General features: G+C 34.9%; 1 protein-coding gene across 2 annotated transcripts; it reads left to right on the top strand.

Annotated features, from left to right (window-relative positions):
• Positions 1-11,761: 11,761 nt before the first annotated feature.
• LOC149165785 (uncharacterized) lies at positions 11,762-15,752 on the top strand. Of its 2 annotated transcripts, XR_016260771.1 has the most exons (6): positions 11,762-12,196; positions 12,289-13,385; positions 13,482-13,862; positions 14,300-14,520; positions 14,612-15,472; positions 15,521-15,752. XR_016260771.1 is itself a non-coding variant. In XM_089432384.1 (5 exons), the coding sequence occupies exons 1-5, from the start codon at positions 12,057-12,059 to the stop codon at positions 14,858-14,860; spliced, it is 2,088 nt and encodes a 695-aa protein (XP_089288510.1). In that variant the 5' UTR covers positions 11,762-12,056; the 3' UTR covers positions 14,861-15,752. The 2 variants fall into 2 exon arrangements, 1 of the variants encoding a protein (XP_089288510.1); XM_089432384.1 differs by having other exon boundaries at positions 14,612-15,752.
• Positions 15,753-19,253: the final 3,501 nt, after the last annotated feature.

Raw genomic sequence — 19,253 nt, 5'->3', positions numbered from 1 at the left:
TGCCGGCACCAAAAAGTCCAAAAAGTCGCACTAAAGACAACTTCGATTTTAATACGATTCTAAATTGATATTTATTAATACTAAAAATACAATTTAATATATTAATTGGCTAAAATTTAAAATGTATCATCATGGTATTCTAAAATATCTTTTGAAGATATAATATTAGCATTCCCAATATAATTCTAAATGAAATTTTTAATTATATGTATCAATGTTCCTAACATTTCGGTATTCCAAAAAATCATAAAAATATATTTTTGAAAATTTTATAATTTTTTAAGTTGTCTTTAGTGCGATTTTTTGGAAGCTTTTACAGTGTGTTTTTCAGGTCAAATTTCTCTAAAATCTGGCAGGAATTTAGTGAAATCACAAACTTGACGGGTAATCGTGTGCAATCGAAGTGCCCTAGGGGTTTTCTAGGGTGCTAAATCCGTATATACAGTCAAAAAACTAGTTTAAATAACACAAATCAAGATTTCACCTCAAATTTTTGACCGGATTTCGACACCGGAAAGTCCAAAAAGTCACACTAAAGACAACTCCATTTTTTAAACTTGATTTTAAAATATTATTTATTAATTTTAAATGCATATAAAATAATAATAATAATATAGGGAAAATGATTTTTTTTATATAATTTTGAAAAATAAATTAAAAATGAAATTTAACATTATTATTGAAAAAAACAAAAAATAATTTTTTATATAATTTAGAAAAAATAATTTTAAATTTTGTAAATATATATATATATTTTTATATAATTTAGAAAAAATAATTTGAAAATTAAAATTAAAATTTTGTGTTTATTTTGTTTATGAAGTTTTAGTTTTAAAGATTTGAGATTATTTTAAGAAATTTAAATTATTAACTTTTTAAAAATAAATAAAAAAGTGTTTCAATGGTAACTTAATAGAAAAGTGTTTTAGGGGTCGCTTCATAGGTGTTTTTGGCTTGGATCGGGGCTGTATCTTTTATGTATCTATTGTTGCTAATCAATAAAGAAGCTCATGTCTTGTTCTTGATATGTTATTGTTCCATGATTCATAATTTATATGCTTATATATGATGATCTAACATATCTTTTATGTATGCACATTGAATTATCTATCATGTATATGCTTCTGTGAATTGACTTGCAGACTTGCTCGTTCTAGAGAAAGCAAAGGGTTTGGATCCTACGGGAACATCATAAGACGTAGGATTGTTAGATTTTTGTCTACAAAGTTTCCAACCGATGACTTTTACACTATGAGAATACCGTGACCATCTACTCTACACCCCATATAAAAATTAATAATTCAAATTTATAAAATGTTCAAAGTTTAACTTTTAGATATATATATATATCATTTTCTAGTAAAAAATATGTATATTAAAATTTTATTATTATTTTTAAATATGTTCATATAATCATTGACACAAATTAATTAATAATTTCAATATTATAATTATTAAAAAATTAGAAATATAAAAATTTAATTTTATAGATTTTAATAGGATTCTAAATTGATATTTATTAATACTAAAATTATAATTTAATATATTAATTGGCTAAAATTTAAGATGTATTATCATGGTATTCTAAAATATCTTTTAAATATATAATATCAGCATTCCCAATATAATTCTAAATGAAATTTTTAATCATATCAAATATATGTATCAATGTTTCTAACAATTCCATATTCCAAAAATTTATAAAAATATATATTGAAAATTTATAATTTTTTAAACATAATTTTAAAATATTATTTATAATATCCTATTGGGGTGTGATACAGTGTATACTTTTTCTCGGGATTTGAGAAATGATTGATACAACCCTTGGCAAGGTCGAAGGGAGTGACCTCCCAGGTGTCGCGTGTGCAAACGAGCTAGTGGGATGGTAGACAATGGTGGAATGTTAAATGTTGAAACGACGAGCTAGAGAGCTCATAAATTACAAGTGGAATAGGCAACTCTCTTCCTACCCACATTTGTCCTGTCCTAGTGTTGGGTTCTAAGGAAAATTGGCAGACGTTCGGCTCTCTCATTCATGCTGGTTCGACTGGGTTGGTGAAGCTGCGTTCAGACTAGGTCCAAGCCCTCCTGGTTGTTGGCGTTTGCAACTGAGTATGTTTTCTTCTCTTTTCCCTTTCCTTCGGGACTGTGGCATGTTCAAAATACTCTCCACTGCAATGACAATGACAAGCTCTGTAATTGGAATGTTGGAGGTAATGGAAATGGGTGTCTAGAAAGATGGAAAGTTTTTGTAGTGTTATTCTCTATTGTGTGTGATGTTTCTATGTCGGTGTCAGTTTTCTTTGGCATTTTATTGTCTAGAATTGACAAGTATTTTCCATTCTGGGTTAATTATTGCGTAGTGAAGGATTGTATAGACGTCAATAAGGATATTCCCATGTTTTGTTCATCCTGAGCATAGTAATGAAAGTACGCATTTTGTTTTTGATTTACTATGTATACGAGGCAGTCCATAAAGGTTTTTGGCTCGAGGAGTCGGTCTATGATATATACTATTGGAAGTGTCAACCATTGTTTCGTATCTCTTTGTATTTCGACATTCTTGAGCACGGGGTGCTGGACAGTGGTATAAAATGGTGGTGGAGGCCACCCTGGTCAATTTTCCACCTTTCTGTCAAGAGTTTTCCTAACTTAATTCGTTTCGTGCTCCTATTTAATGTTTCTACATCAAGTCCTTATAAATTGTGTTTACATTGTGGGCGCATGTTCAACAACTGGTATTGGTTCTCTACCTACCCTATTTGTTGGCCTATCTATAGTCTGTGTAATTTGAAGGTAAACAAGATGGCCCGTCGTTCCCTTGGTACTAGCTCAACTAGTAATGGTGGACGAGGTAGAGGTCAGAAGACTAGTAATAGTGGTAACAGGGGTTCCCCATTAGTTTGGCCACCAAAGCGAAGTGGGTGCAGGTCGGATGCTCAGATTATACAGGAAGCAGTTCAGGCTTATAATATTGGAACTCCAACTTAGGTGAAACAATTGATATCGTCATGGGAAGTTGATCTCAATCAACGAGAAGAAGTTGAAGTGCAAGTGGAGGATTGGCAAGTTCTTGCTCTAGATCTTGGTCATACTTGTGGGCCCACCACATAGTAGAAACAAACAATGCACCTCTATTGGCTTATGAAGAGTCTCGTGGCTAAAGCCATCATGTCATCGTCGATTGACTCTAGAAAAACCGACCTAGGCCTTCAGGAAATCTAGAAGGAATTGCAGCTTATTCAATTCCAAATCCAGCAGCAGAATGTTCGCCTTGGTCGTATCAAAAAGCACATTCCATGCCTCCCCCAGTCATAATTATCCAAATCTAGTGCTAAGGACCCTGCCCTTGTGGTGTCCTCTGATGATGATTACTTTTTAATTTTGCTAGGGTTGTTTTTTGCTGAATTTTTTGATGTATATGTCAGATAGTATCATATATTACAACTATGTAGATGAACACTGGTTTTTAGACATTCAAGCCTATAAGGCCTTGTTTGACAGACTGAAGTTATTGAGATTTTGGATGGCTTATAATGAGTTTTGGTGGCCAACAAACCTGGTTTCCCAATGGGCAGGTTGAGGCCACTGAACGTCTTTCATGGATGTAACCTACTTTTGAAAATGAATGAATGAAGAGGACCTACCAAGCATATATATATTATTTATAAAAAAAAATATTAATTTTAAACACATGAAATAATAATAATATGAAAATAAAGAAAAATTGATTTTATATAATTTCGAAAAATAAAATAAAAATGAAAATTTAATATTATTATTAAAATATATATATATAAATTAATTTTAAATTCAGTAGAAATTATATTGAAAATAAAAATAAAAATTTTGTGTTTATTTTGTTTATGCAATTTAAGGCTAAAATTTTTAGATGATTTTAAGAAATCTAAATTATTGACTTTTTAAAAATAAATAGAAAAATGTTTAGGGTAGCTAAATAGAAAAATGTTGTAGAATAAGTCGATTGTTAAACGGTAATTAAAGCGATATGAAATTTGTGAAGACAAATCGTTCAAATCTCCTCTAATTTGGTTTATAAAAAATATAAATAAATAAATAAACTAAAATTTTGACTTTTTAGAATAAACAATTTCACATGGAAAAAGACAATTTGAATACCCATTACATCACGCTTCACATATCCTAAAAATAACATGATAAAATATATTTCAACATCGTAAAAATGTTAAATATTTACAACGCTATAATTTTTTGAGCATTCATTTATCGATAAAATAAAAAAGTTATTATTAGGCTACACATACATGCCTTTTTTGGGGGCGAACTTGAAGCAACGCTTCAACCATCTCATGGTGTATCGGAGAATGTGATAAACCTGTTTTAATTATTAGTGAAGTATAGAGAATTTTATTTTAAAATTGAGTAATTATAAAATAATGAATTAAATATATAATTAAATATAGTAATATAATGAATAAATAAATGGTGATGATTAATATTTACTAAATTTAGTTTATTTGATTTATAAGAAGGTAAGATATTAATTAGAATGGTTTAATATTTTATTTTTATTTTAAAAAAGAAGTGAGAGAATTATTGTTATATTATCATAGTTTTGTTGAATTAAAATGTAGTTGTGCAATAAATATTTTGAAAATTAAATTGAATGTGATTATAAGATGGACAATTTAAAGAAAAAAATTTCATCCTCAACTCTCTTGCTATCACACAAGTGACACACTTTTTCATCCCAAGGTGTTTTGGGAGGATATAACAAAAGTGATAACACACTATTTTATCCTTTGGTGTTTTGGGATGATATAATAAAAGGGATAGAGTGATGTAACAAATAATCAACACAATTTAATTAAATATGGTGATATAATAAAAAGTAATATATTGATATAACAAAGGGTTAAAGTTATTTATGAGTTTTTAAAATGAATTTTCATGTTAACATATTTTAAAGCACTATTAAGGTGATAAGAAAAAGAAAAATTGAAGTCTTTGAAATGTTTTAAATATTAGTATGGCATTAAGACATAAAAAGATTGAAGTGTTTATTTTTTATCTCTTAGTGTCCTAAAGATGAGGGAAACATTTCATTCATCATTTCATACCTCTTAGTACCTTGATAAGAAGGGTAGCAATGTGACATTAAGAGGCCCTAAAACAATTCACTTATCATTAGGGCGTCAAGGGGCATAAATGCTCCACTCATCATTTTACTTATCATTAGGGCATTAAGGCATTCAAAATGCTTCTTTAGTCATTAAGGAATCAAGAGGGTTGAAACACTTACTCATCATCAAGGCAGTAAGAGGCATAAAACACTTCACTCATCATTGGGGCACTAGAGGCATGAGCACTTAATTAATCACTTAGGCACCAAGAGGTTGAAAGATAAGAGTGAATTTTACTTATTGTTGTGGCATTGCAAAGTACAAAATGTTTCAATTGTCATCAAGCAACAAAGAAGCTTGAAACACTTTAGTGAGCATTGATGCACCAAGAGTGCATTAACACTTCAATTATCATTAAGACACCAAGTAACATGAAATAATTCACTCATCATCAAGGCAACAACAAAAGAGATGTTTCACTTATCATGATGTAAGGTCCAAGAGAGACCACATTGGATGAAAAAACATCATATGGTAAAAGTTACCCAACCAGGATCATTTACAAGGCAAGATCATGTACAAGGCATGATAAAGATGGATAACACCATTTTAGGATTTATTTTCAAGTTTTTCCTTTGTATGAAAAGTTTCTTTATAATCCCCATAGTGAGAGAATGTATGGGTTGTGATGTTTTTCAACTAAAATGATTGCTTTAGTGATGTAAGAGGTTGGTTATCACTATTTAAGTAGAGATTATAGTAAGATGTGTCGTTGATAAAATTAGAGGAATATTAATATAAGAGATATTGTAAGTGAGCCTCGGGATTGTAGAGAATGGTCGTATAAACCTGTTTAATTGAGTAATGAAGTCTTGACAATGCAATATTGTAGGAGTAGTTACATAAAAAAATCGTGACATAAATCCCATGTGGAAGGTATGACTTTGTAGAGTATGTGATCCAGATTTAAACAGGAATGCAACAAATTACAAATATAACCATAAATACAAAGATGTAGTAGAAATAACACTTCATTTCATTAATATCAAATACTGAAATATGCTTACAAATAGAATGGAAATAAGACTAGCTCAGTGAAAGGTAGCTTATCTCTGAGAAGAGATGAGGTGGCTACATGCCTCTGAATTGTGTTACAATGAGGCTCAAAGGCCTATTTATTTTTGAGAAATAATGGAAAACCCTAAACATCCAAAAACCTAACCCTAGGAGATGAAGCGCCAAACTATGGGCCCCATTTGGGTAAATTGGTACATCAACTTCTCGGGGTTGTAACTTTGGCATATGATCTCCATTTGACACGCAGAATACCTCATTAGAAAGATCTATCCTAGGGCTACAACTTTTGAATGACCAACATCGGTCGTCACAATTTTCCCAAAAAAAAGCCGTTTAGGGGAAGTTCAGGACCCAAAAAACTACCAAAAATAATAACGTGTGCTACAAATAAGGAAATTGAAAAGCTAAAAGAAACAACGGTGGGGGTCCAAGTGGAATAGGCAAGTGGCCACCAATGTCCACTTGGATCAGTATGTCCTTTGATTGAGTGAGTATAATGTTGCTTTGATGTAATAATGTAATAGAATATCTTTTTCATTTGAATCTACACTTTTCATCCCTTAACATTTGTTTAGAGATGCCTAATTTCAAGGCTCTATTTTGCATGCATTACAAAAAATGGTATTGGACTGACATCCTATATCATGCCTTGTGGGTAGAAGGTATGAAGCAAGAATTGTTAAGGAAAAGAAGTAAACAATCATGTTGTAACTTGTGAAAAGAAATTGCTAAGAGGAAGTTGAGTTTTTTTATTTTGTGGAAAGATTATTATTGATCTTACATGATTGTAGTAGCAGAGAAGTGATTGCTATACAATGATTAAGAGAGGAATATCATTAAAGAGAGCTACATTATTACCAATATACCAATAAGTGGTTGAGAAGGTTGCATTAATATATGATGTTAGTGATCCAGATTTATGAAGGAATGAAATGAAATATCGATATAAACATAAACACAAAGCTATTGCGAAAGAAAAACTTCAATTCATTAATAACAAAGTATTGAAAATTGTTACATGCGTAACGGAAATAAACTATCTTGGGCGATGGTAGCTTATATTTGAGAAGAGATGCGACGACTACATGCCTTTTGAATTGTGCTACAATGAGGCTCAAAGGACTATTTATTATTGAGAAAAAATGGAAAACCCTAAACATCCAAAAACCTAACTCTAAGAGATGAAGCGCTAAAAGTCTGTGGGCCTCGTTGGGGTAAATTGGTACATCAACTTCTTGGGGTCGTAACTTTGGCATACAATCTTTGTTTGACGTGTACAATACCTCGTTAGAAAGATCTATCCGAGTACTACAAATTTTGACTGCAAATCCCTACCACAAGCTATAGGTTTGTCTGCTTTCCAAAAACAAAAGTTATTTAGGGTCTCAAGCGGCTCCAAAAGTTTAGGACCCGAAAAACTGCCAAAAATAGTAAATTGTGCTACACTTAAGGAAACTCAAAGAAACAATGTTGGGGGTCCAAGTGGAATAGGCGGGTGGCCACCAGTATCCACCTGGATCAATTAGATTGCTATAAATGTTGGATAAATTAGAAGAGGAAGTAAAATAAAGAGAGCGATGGAAGCAAGTGAAAGAAAAGTTGTAAAAAAATTGATGAGTCAAAGCGTATGCGAAAGATGAAATAAGGAACAAGGACTAAGAAGAAAACAAGGTTTTCAACCATTTTGGGGCAAATAAGACAAACTTGTGAGTGACTAGAAGAAAACATTAAGATGATAATAGAGGAAGAAGTACCATATATGGAAATGCGTATAGAAGATTCCATTATATTTTTATTATTATGTGTAGGTCTAGAAGGTAAGGAAGAAGAGCATATGACTCTATGCATGCATGAAAGGGGGAACTCGAATGAGTTTATGGAGAATGAGATTGAGGAAAACATCCAATGGATTGCATGCATTTAAATGAAAAGAAAAATTTGGGAGGAAATATTACTCCCAATTAACATGAAAGAGAAGAGAAAGAATATGAATAGGGGGTGTAATTAACAAAGTGGAAGAGGAGATGGGATTTTGTAGTGGTCCCATGAAGTCATAAAAAAATTTGTCACCAAAACGTGACATTAAGTAATGTTGCAATTAGAAGCAACATTCATGAATGTGGCTGTTAATGTCAAAATTGCGATATAGGAGGAGGCCTTTTTATATGGTTGTGCGACGTGTAAATGCAATGAAGACCAAGGTGATCACTTATTATGTTTAGGCACATTAAAAAAAGTATTTTTATATGGTATGATGAACTTACGTAAAGGAATATCTTTGGATATGTGAAAGGAGTCAGAAACAATGTGAAGTGGGGAATTGTAATGACAAATTTGAATTTTCTTGCAATGGACAAAGTGTCCCAATTTAATTGTGAGTAGGTAGATGGGTGCGTAAAGTATGGATTGAAATGACAAGATTGAAGGTGAAAATTTGAAGTATTGAACCAAATTTTGATAATTTTGAAAGAAGATAAGGGGACCTTGTAGTTTGTTCAACCTTTCAAAACAAAGAAGAATGACAAGGGACAAAGTAAGAACACATGAGAGAGGAATAAACTATTAGATAACAAAAGATATCTAAGGAAGATCATGAATGAGGCACAACAAATATAGAACATAGATTTTGAGGGATTTTGTGAATGAGTCCCTTTTGCGTGGCAAGTTTCATTTTATTCCCCACAGTAGGAGACTACATGGTTTGTAGCATCCCTAAGCTAGATTGATTATTTTAGTAATGTTTACACTCAAATTTTATTATTTAAGTGAGAAGATTCCACTTATATGAGCATCAAGTAAATTTAAAGGTACAATAAGAGCTCATACAAGAGAGCCTTGGGCTTATAGACAATGGTATTGCATATCCACTCGAGTGAGTAATGAAGCATTGAGAGCTCAAAGTTGTAGGGATACTTGCATAGGGAAATGTGGGATATAGCTTCTATGAGAGATTGAATAAAGTATAAAGGTGTTTTGATGTACTAATACAATATAATCTATATTTCATTTAAATAAGCACAATGTATTTTTTGTCCTTGTGTGTTTAAAGATCCCTTATTTCTTGGCTCAGCCCAAAAATCATTGCATCACATCGTAAGGGGCCAAGAAGCATGTATGCTTTATTTATTATTAGGGCACTGAGTCATATAAAAATGGAAACATATGTGAACACTACCATCCTTCTATTTCTTGGCACTTGAATCATGAGTGAAGCTTTCCACCTCTTGGTGCCTTAATGGTTTTTGTCTTTTGGTGAGCTTCACTTATGATCAGAGCATTAAGAGGTAGAATCACTAGGGGACAAGTCACCCATTATCATGAAAACACAAGGTAGAAAGATAAAAGTGTTAACTTCTACTTTTATCTTTCTACCCCTTTGGTGCCTTCATGATGAGTGAAGTAGTTGACTTCAACTTTTATCCTTTTACCTCTTAATGTGATGAGTAAAGTAATTGATTTCTACTTTAATTTTCTTACATCTTGGTGCCTTGACAAGGAGTGAAGCTACTGATTTTTATTGTTTTTCCTCTTGATGTCCCAACAATGAGAGGTTGTTTTAAAGATTTCTATCTCCTTCTCTAGAAGTGAAGCAATGACTTCTATCTTTTAGCCTCTCAATCCCCAATGTTATATCCTTTTGCATAAAATGTATTCACAAAGTCATAAATCAAAATGTTCAAGGATAATAGGGACAAAAGGTCAAAATGTGTAAGTTTCTAGTCTATGATTTGTAACTTTCACAAGCTTGGTTGCTAAAGATACTCTATATGAGATAAAGAAGATAAAGTCATTTTAATCAAAATGGTAGTTAACAATCCAAAATCATAGGCATATAACATTTCTAGGTCCCTACGTTTTGAAAACTTATTTATTTATTTATTTTATTTTTATTTTTATTTTTATTTATTTTTTATTTTTAATTTATTTTTATTTTATTTTTATTTTTATTTTTATTTATTTATTTATTTTATTTATTTATTATTTTTTTTTCTTCAGATGAAAAAAACATTGGTTTATATAATGTGCCTGTACATATAATTGACTATAGTGTCTTCTCTAAGTTACTTACATAAAAACATCCAAGGAAATATATAGTGGAGAAAAAGAGCATATATGCTACATATAATCAATGTGACCAATACATGTCATCTATATAAGTTCCCAAAAACATGCTTCAAAAAACCTCAAATTGCAGACAAGGCAAAAAATAAGTGCAAATAACCAACATGAAACACCACATATCAAAATACGATGAGGAGGGTAGTAAGAAAAAAACTAGGGAAGGGGAATAGATCCCTCATCTCTGATGGTGTCAGACTCCAGATGTATGTAATGCAGAAATCCAGTATTCACCAAGAGCCCTTTCTTAGACAGTGAGTTTGCAATCCCATTTCCTCTCTATAGATGTGCTGGAATGAGATTGATGTGAAAGACCTCTTGCGAAGTTTTATCTGTGATATCCAAGCAGTGAGATGAAGAGGAGAGAAATATGAATTTGTTGTCATCCCCTCGATAAGTACCTATGAGTCCTCATATACATTTAAGGAGTTGATTGACAGATGTGTGGTAAAGCAAAGTAGTCCCCAAAGAGGAAGGACTGCAACCCTCGTGTTAGTGCTGAGACCACCATTCCAATGGATCTTATAATGACGATTATGATCAATGTGAAGCCACACACCGCAACCACAAAGGTTTTTCTAAGTAGCATCGTCGAAGTACCCAGCCATGTATAACAAGGGATGAGGAAGGAGTCTGTGCGATCGGTCCATAATAGATCGTGAGGGAGCCTTTGTATTCTCCAACCATAATAAATTTTTATGAACAATTCTGTGAGTGGAAATCTGTAGGCCCTAAAAAATGTGTCCATTTCTGGCACACCAAATTTCCCAGAAAACATAAAGTGGTGTAGCTAGAAATTTTCCACCTCACGCAATCCACCATTGAATAAATTCTTCAATGTGCACAAATCCCCTGTAAGACATATTCAAAGAAGAGAAGATACAATCCCAGACCAAGATAGCAATAAGGCATTCCAAAAAAAAATAGACATTTGTTTCGATAGAGTCCTTGCACAATGAACATCTCCTAAACCCATTTAAACCCTTCTTACAAAGATTAACCAATCCTTTTCTATAATATCTTCACACCATGAAAACTAAAAACCTTGAAAGACAATAGTTCAAGGTCAAAATTTCATGAGATAAAAATGTGTTTCATATAATATGTTCACACCATGAAAACCAAAAACCTTGAAGGACAATAGGTCAAAATTTAGGAGATGAAAATGTGTTAGTATTAACTTTTATCTTTTAACCTCTTGATCTCAACATTCAATCCCTTTGGATATAAATATGTTCACACCATGAAAACCAAAAACCTTGAAGGACCAGAGGTCAAAATTTTGAGTAGGTCAAAGTGTACTAGTGCCCATTCTAAGATTGTAACCTCTATGAGTTTGGTGAAGATACTCTATATGGTTCACGAGTGGGTAAAATTGCTGGGTGAACAAGGCAAAGCTATCTTCGTCAGAATCAAGGTAGTTGAGGCTCAAGAATCATGAAGCATGCAACATAAAAAACATGAGAATACACCACGCAATAGTCAGTGAATACGAAGCACTACCGTCTGCGACGGTGCCAAAGAAATTTGGCAAGCATGCTTGACACTTTCCAATGAACATTCTGCCACGATTTCATTCATTAGTTTAATCGGGAGTTAATAAATCTTTAAAGTCGGTGTCTCGTCTCCAAACCCGAGGAATTTTCAACACTTTTTATGGAGTACTTCGAAGGTCGCACTCTTTTTTCTTCCTCTTAACGAGTAGAAGACTCACTGTTGGCCCAATTTCACACAGCAGTGGTGCATGCTGCCATGAACTACATTTGCATCTACACTGCCTGTGTAGGCCGCATTAGGCGCCTGGGATTCGGCATTCTCGTGTATATTCAGGAGTTCTCTGTTATTTTATGGTGGGTCATCAGTCTGCTCAAGCAGATACCAATCTTCAAAAGGTACTTTAGCTCCATTCTTCTTATTTAGCCCTGAATCATTTTCAGTTGATTGAAACTAGGACTAATTGCATTGTATAATGTTCTTGTTACAGGGCTCCTGATTCTGGGAGCTGTGTGGACCAGAGGGAGGGACAGGATTCCAACGGTTATGTGCCAGATTGGCTTCATTCAGAAACTTATGATGATGATAAGCATGGGGAAAGTCCAATACAGATTCAGAAGAACACTGTGAGATATCGTGAATTGATCACAGAGTTTCATAAGCCCTGTGAATTCATCAGTCAGGTGCAAGAATGTGATTTGGGTTCAGTTGAAGAAAGTCATCATGGCAGCAATGAATCCCTCGAGGAGTATTGTGAAAGATTCCAGGATGCATTGGTTATGGCAGAAGATTCAGAATCCCTCAATGAATGTTGTGAAACAGTTCAAAATACATTGGTTATGGCAGAAGATTCAGAATCCCTCGATGAATGTTGTGAAACAGTTCAAAATACATTGGTTATGACGGAAACAGTTGAAGCTGAGAACGGGGAGGATGGGGAAATGGAAAGAGAAGAAGACCCTGATGAAGATACAATGGTAGCAGATAATGGTTGCATGGATGCCTCCGAGGACTTGGTCGATATCTGTTCTGAAACAGTTCAACATGTATCTGATAATGGTGAGCAAGGTGAGTTAGAAGGTATTGGAAATGAGGATGACCCTGTTGGGTTAGTTCTGGATGAAAATTTGTCTAGTGCTGATACAGTTGCGGGGTTTGATGCATGCGATGATATCTCTAAGGACCCATTAGATAACTGTTCTGCAACTAATGAGAATGCATCGGCTCTGGAGGAGAATGAGGAGTATGGAAGAATTGAGGACCGAGGTCATGAGGCTTCTGCTGATGGGTTTTCATCACTAGAGGACTATGAGGATGATGAAGATCATGATTTTTTTATAGAGAAGCTTCGTTCAGAAATAAGAAGACTCAGGGGGGGCAATCTGTCTATTATACCTGAAGAAAGCGAGTCCGATCTAGCTGAGTCCAGTGTTTGGGAGAGCGAAAGTGGAGCTTCAATGGCGGATTCTCCATCATCATTCAGAAAAACAGAGCCAGAAGAGGATTCTATTGAAGCTTTCTACGAGAAATACACAGAGAGGATGCGCTGCTGGGATAAGCTTAACATTCAGCAGACCTATGCATTAGGTCAGTGGCTACTGGGAAGAATACATTAACAAACCCTAATGATGTTTCAATGCATTGTTTTTGTGAAGATATTGATGTATGTTTTTGTTGGCGCAGGGGTCTTGCAGAGCCATGAAACCCGAAAGCCTAAAGGGGTGACTTCCAGGCTGAAGAGATATATTCTGAACAAGCCTGCGGTCACAGATGCTTCCCAGGAATCCTTGAAGAGAGTGCAACAGGACCTGGAGACTGTGTATGTCGGCCAGACTTGTTTGTCTTGGGAGGCTCTGCATTGGCAATACAGAAAGTTCCGGGAGGCGGCATTGTGTGGATCAGAGCAGGATTTGTTTTATGACCGCGTAGCAGATCAGTTTCAGCAGTTTCAAGTTTTGTTGCAGAGGTTCTTAGAGAATGAGCAGTTTGAAGGTCCCAGGATTCTGAATTATGTTAAGAGTAAATCCACATGGAGCAGCTTGCTTCAAGTTCCTTTGGTCAAAGGTGAGATTCAGGAGGCCTGCACGTTCATTAGTCTGTTTGATTTGTATAGATTGGGATTTTGATTCTGTTTTTGAACTCACAAGTCTCAGTGCTTAGAGTTAGCTCTATGCTTACTAGCACTGTGTTCTAACCATGGCTTTGATTTTGAGCCGGGGAAGCTGAGGGCTTAAACCTAACTCTATGCTTGTGATTTTAAGTTTGTGAAGCACAGGGCTTAAAGATACTCTATGCTAATTTGGTGCCCATATTTTCACCATGTTAGGGTTTGATTTTTGATTTTGAGCTGGCAAAGCTCATGCTTAAACGTGTCTTGATGCCTATTAGGCACCCTTGTTCTCATCCTTGATTGAGATTATCCACTGGCAGTTTAGGAATTCAGGAACACTGAACGTTTATGGTTTCTCTTTCTCTACCACTCTGTCCTTTTGATGTGACAGGTTCCATGAAGGAAGCAGGGACAGAAGCAAATACAATAACAGCAGCCCAGCTGGTTAGTATCATGGAGGAATCCATAATGATATTCTGGGATTTTGTTAGGTCTGACAAGCACAAAAGTTTGGTGCAGCACCAAATGCTGGATTTTTTGTGCTTAAGTCAAGAGGTAGAGGATCCCAACGACTCTACTCTCCTGCATTCCATGAGGAGAAGCGTGCACTGTGTGAGTATCATGGTCTGTCATTTGACTTCAATAGCTTCTAGGTTCTGATAAAACAAAGTTATAAACAGAGAGACCGTTTGGGTGTTTGCAGAAGGAGTTGAAGGTGCGAGAGCTTCAAAGGAGAGGGAGATGCTTGATAAAGAGGCTTGATCCAATGGCCAGAGGGGAAGGAATAGAGATCTTGATGGCCCTTGTGGACATCAAATTAGTATCACGGGTATTGAGAATGTCCAGGATCAGTACAGATCATCTGCAATGGTGCCAGAAGAGACTCGGTAAGCTCAGTGTTCGCAAGGGTAAGGTCCATAGAGCACGTGGTACTGTATTATTTCCGTATTGATCATACATTTTAGGCCACTACCTGGATGCATTTCCTGCGGAATTGCAGACGAAATACAGGAGTTAAAAATGCTAACACTAAATATTTATCGGATGGGCAGTTGGGGTTTAGGGGTTTCACAGCATTATGAAAACGACAGCTGTGTTTTTTGTTTTCTAATTTATTGCTTTGGGAGCATGATGCTTCCTGGCAGAAGCCATTAGAGCTCAGATTCATGTGACCCAGCTCCCTCCAGTGATTTTATCATCTGAGGTCTTTGGGAAAGAAAGAAAAAGTAATCCCTTGCAAGAATGTTGAGCATCTCCAAAGGAGAGACATACAACTAGATTTACTTGCAAAACAGGAGATGCTAGTCCCATCCGGCAAATTAAATTCTTGATGGCAACAGAAATGGTTTCAAAGCTGGAATATGGATATTTTGTAAATAAGTTTTTCAATTAGGAACATGATCTTGCAGATTAATGTCAAGTGGTGAAATTTTTGGACAAGGTCAGATATCCATTTTTGTCAATTCCAATAGCAACAGTCATTAAATATGCCTGCCAATGAATTTTTGGATCTGGGAGTTAACCATGCCTGCCAGTTGATATTTGGATTTAGGAGAATTTCCAGGCTAGCTACCATTTGGATTTTGAACTGCCATGCCAGGAGAATTTCCAGGCTAGCTACCATTTGGATTTTGAACTGCCATGCCTGCCAGCTGATGTTTGGAACTTTGGATCTAAGAATTTTCAGGCTGTACCATTTGGATTTTCAGCTGGGGCTCTCTATTATGTACTCTGTTGTCTCTGCAGGTATTTTTGTATAATATCTTGATACGAGGCACTTGAAGGTCGTTAACTCTCTTAATGAAAGAACACAGATTGGAATAGCTAAAATTCCATACATTTTACTCCATGAGTTGTGTGATGTCATTCTTAGAATAGACTGAACACCTGTTTCATTTTGATTTACAAATTGTTGGTTTTTGATTCATTAGAATAAGTAAAGAACTCAATATCTTAAATTTATAATTTAATTTTTGGTTCATTGAAGCTTAGAATAAGTTAAAATAACTCACTAACTCACTCTTCTTTGAATAACCGTGTAAATTTATAAATTTTAATAAGTTAAAAGATTTTTTTTTGAAGAAGGCTGATGAGTCAGCTATTAGCCTGTATTTGTGGATAACAGGAATTAGCCTGTATTTGTGGATAACAGGATAGTGGCTAGACTGTATTTGTGGATAACAGGATAGTAGCTAGAGATCGCTATTAGCTTGTATTTGTGGATAACAGGATAATAGCTAGAGATGGCTGTCTTCACTTTGCATTTGCTGATAGCAGCTAGACATTTGCTGATAGCAGCTAGAGATGGCTGTCCTCACCCTACATTTGTGGATAGCTGGACACCCTACGGATAGCTGGACACTCTACATTTGCGGATAGCAGCTAGAGATGACTGCGGATAGCCGCTGGAGATGGCTGTCCTCACCCTACATTTGCGGATAGCTGGACACCCTACATTTGGGGATAGCATCTAGAGATGACTGCGGATAGCCGCTAGAGATGGCTGTCTTCACTGCTGGCCACCATCTTGAACTCTTCTTTGAACAACTGCGATGAGTCAACTTGTTTTACGGATAGCAGCCAGAGATAGCAGCCCTCACAACCCTCATTGAATAACATTGAATAACGGCCTCAGCATGCTGCCATTTACGGAATCCGGAGATAAGGGCGCCCTTAGTGCTAATTTGAAAATTAAGTTATAATAAATTTTCCTTTATAAATTTTCAATTTATTTCAATTTTCAATTTTTTTAAATTTATTTAAATTTATTAATATGGTCTATTTTATAATTTATTAATATTAAACCCGTGATGAATCGTCTTTTCCTTTTCAACAGAAAAAGGAATATTTCTAACAGAAAAAGGAATAAAGAAGACTGGAATAAGGAAGACCCCTCTGACAATAATGGAATGGAGTTTAATGGATTAAAATGGAATGGAGTTTAATGGATTAAAACTGTGGCTTAGTGTAACGAGGTGTTTTTTTTTTGCCTTTTAGTTGGAATCAATTGATACGATTCTCAGTGAAATTTTATCAGTGAAATTTTGTTAAATTGTGGTGTTTGAATGTAATAATTAATTCGTGCCTTGGAAAACCCTTAGATTTATTGATGCAAAAATTTAACATGTGTTTTCTCATTTCTGGTGATAGTTTATTCTAGATATTTGTCTATTTATTATATATTATATTTTGGAATTTTTGGTTTTTGGTTGGAATCTGGCTAAAACTATGTTGTATACTACGTTTTTTCTCATTTTTGGTAATATTTATTTATTATACATTTTGGAGTTTTTGACTGTATTTGGGCTAATAATTTTTGGGCAAATTTTAATTTTTGTTGTTTAAAATTGGTTTTTGACTATATATAGATTCAATGCTCTGAAAAACTAAATTGGTTTTTAAATATATATAGATTCAACACTCTGAAAAACTTTGGGACACTCAGATCATGGAGAATTCACAATTCAAACTTGTAATTCGAGCAAATCCCTACCACATTCTGAACAAATTAAACTGGAAAATATCCTAAAAACTTTCCAAAACTTATAACAGACAAATCACTGCCATCAAAATAATTTACATGTAAAAAAGTAAAAAAAATCGCCTCCTAAAACTACTGATTTGACATCTATACCATCCACCTACAAATTTATAATATCCCTCCAAAATATTAAATAATTCTGATCATAATCTATAACATCCATGAATCGGGTGACACGTATTTTATCAGAAAATTCTGCTTATCTAACCGTCCATAGCTATTCATAGATTAGATGCAGAAGCAACCAGGCGGTTGACTAGGCCAAAATCCACAATTCACGGCGAGGGATCTTTCTAATATCATTCAGAGACGCGCATAAAAGAATAAATGGATGGATAGATAATACAATTCCAAAATACGAAAGTTTGAATTGATCGAGTTTACAACGACGTTTTCAGTTAGTCAATGGGGACCTGTGTTTCTTCAATTACTGATCAATTATTTTGTCTCGGCTAGGCAAAGGGTTTGCACGCCAAAAGTGCTTTAATTTTGCTTTTCAACACGATTAAGCTTCCGTTGGCCATTGGGGGTGGATGTAGGTGTGCATTAATTTGATTATAGGTGCATTAATTTGATTGTTCGACATGCCCTCGAATCCCAACCACATTCAGAATATGGGTGACTAATAAATATGAATTTATACATTATTTTTAAGGTCAACTCAATCAAAATCAGAATTTAATAAGTAGAAATAATTATTTTAAAATGTGAAATATATTATTCTAAAAGGTTGTAATTAATAGGTAGTTTAATTTTTGAAAGTTTTTGGGGTAGATTTGAGTTACTTATATTTTGACGTAGTTTAATGTATAGACGAAATAGCTTTTCTCACTGCAATTTGGGGATAAGGGAGATGGTGATATTTTTTGTTATTAGGCAATTTTCCACATGCTCTCCAATCCCAACCACATTCAAAATATCGGTGACTAATAAATATAAATTTATGCATTATTTCTAAGGTCCACTCAATCAAAATCAGATTTTAATAGTATATATATATATATATATATATATATTTAGGTAATATTATTCTATTGATATGAAACAAAATAAAAATACAATGAGGCGCCGGCCTCGGTGGTGTTGAACAGAGTTTTGTCAAAAAATATCACAAACCTAAACGCGACTGCCCCATCGAGGGGGAAACCAGTCCGTGCGAACATAAGAAAAGACCCACGCAGGGGTCTCAAGTTTTAACATCAAAAAACCCGCACAGGGGACCTAGATTGAAAGCTAGCGAGCCAAACCAGAAGGAATGTTTACAAAACAAAACATAGCAAAAACCTCAGACAATAGCAAATGAAACCTCTAGCTAGCGGTAAGGCGACACCTAGCAACCCAGTCGTCAGTTAGGATGGACCCCCTTGGAAGTCGTCTGTAGCAGGTTCTTCAACAATTCGACACGCATACTTGTACCACTCCTCCTCTGCTGATGTGCTGCGCAATATGCCACGAACTGGTTGAGTGCCAGTAGAGCTGCCCTCTGCTGCATGCTTGCCTAACGTGTCGCCCTGGACGTCAACAATTGCCTTCGTGCCTCCTGCTCTGCGATTGGTGGCATGCTGGCTGCCAACTAGCTCCTCGCCATGCAGGGTGGCAGAGTTCTCAACCATCTGCTGCTTTCCTGGATCTCGGGCATTCCTGTTCCGTTGAGCGGCCCTTTGCTGCTCACCGCTGGTTCTTGTTTGAGCTTCCTGCGGATCAATTTCCTCAGTGAAGGTTATGGTAATAGTGGCGGTGATGACAGGCCGAGGTAGAGAACTATGGAAGCGGAATTGAGTCGTATGAGGAGAGGGATGAGGGG

Source organism: Pinus tabuliformis, chromosome 5_1, assembly GCF_031772625.1.
Source record: "Pinus tabuliformis cultivar Carrire ecotype Pingquan chromosome 5_1, CPIR1, whole genome shotgun sequence".
Lineage (NCBI taxonomy): Eukaryota > Viridiplantae > Streptophyta > Pinopsida > Pinales > Pinaceae > Pinus > Pinus tabuliformis.
The sequence above is the reverse complement of the archived record's forward strand: the minus strand, read 5'-3'. Positions and strand labels throughout refer to the sequence as shown.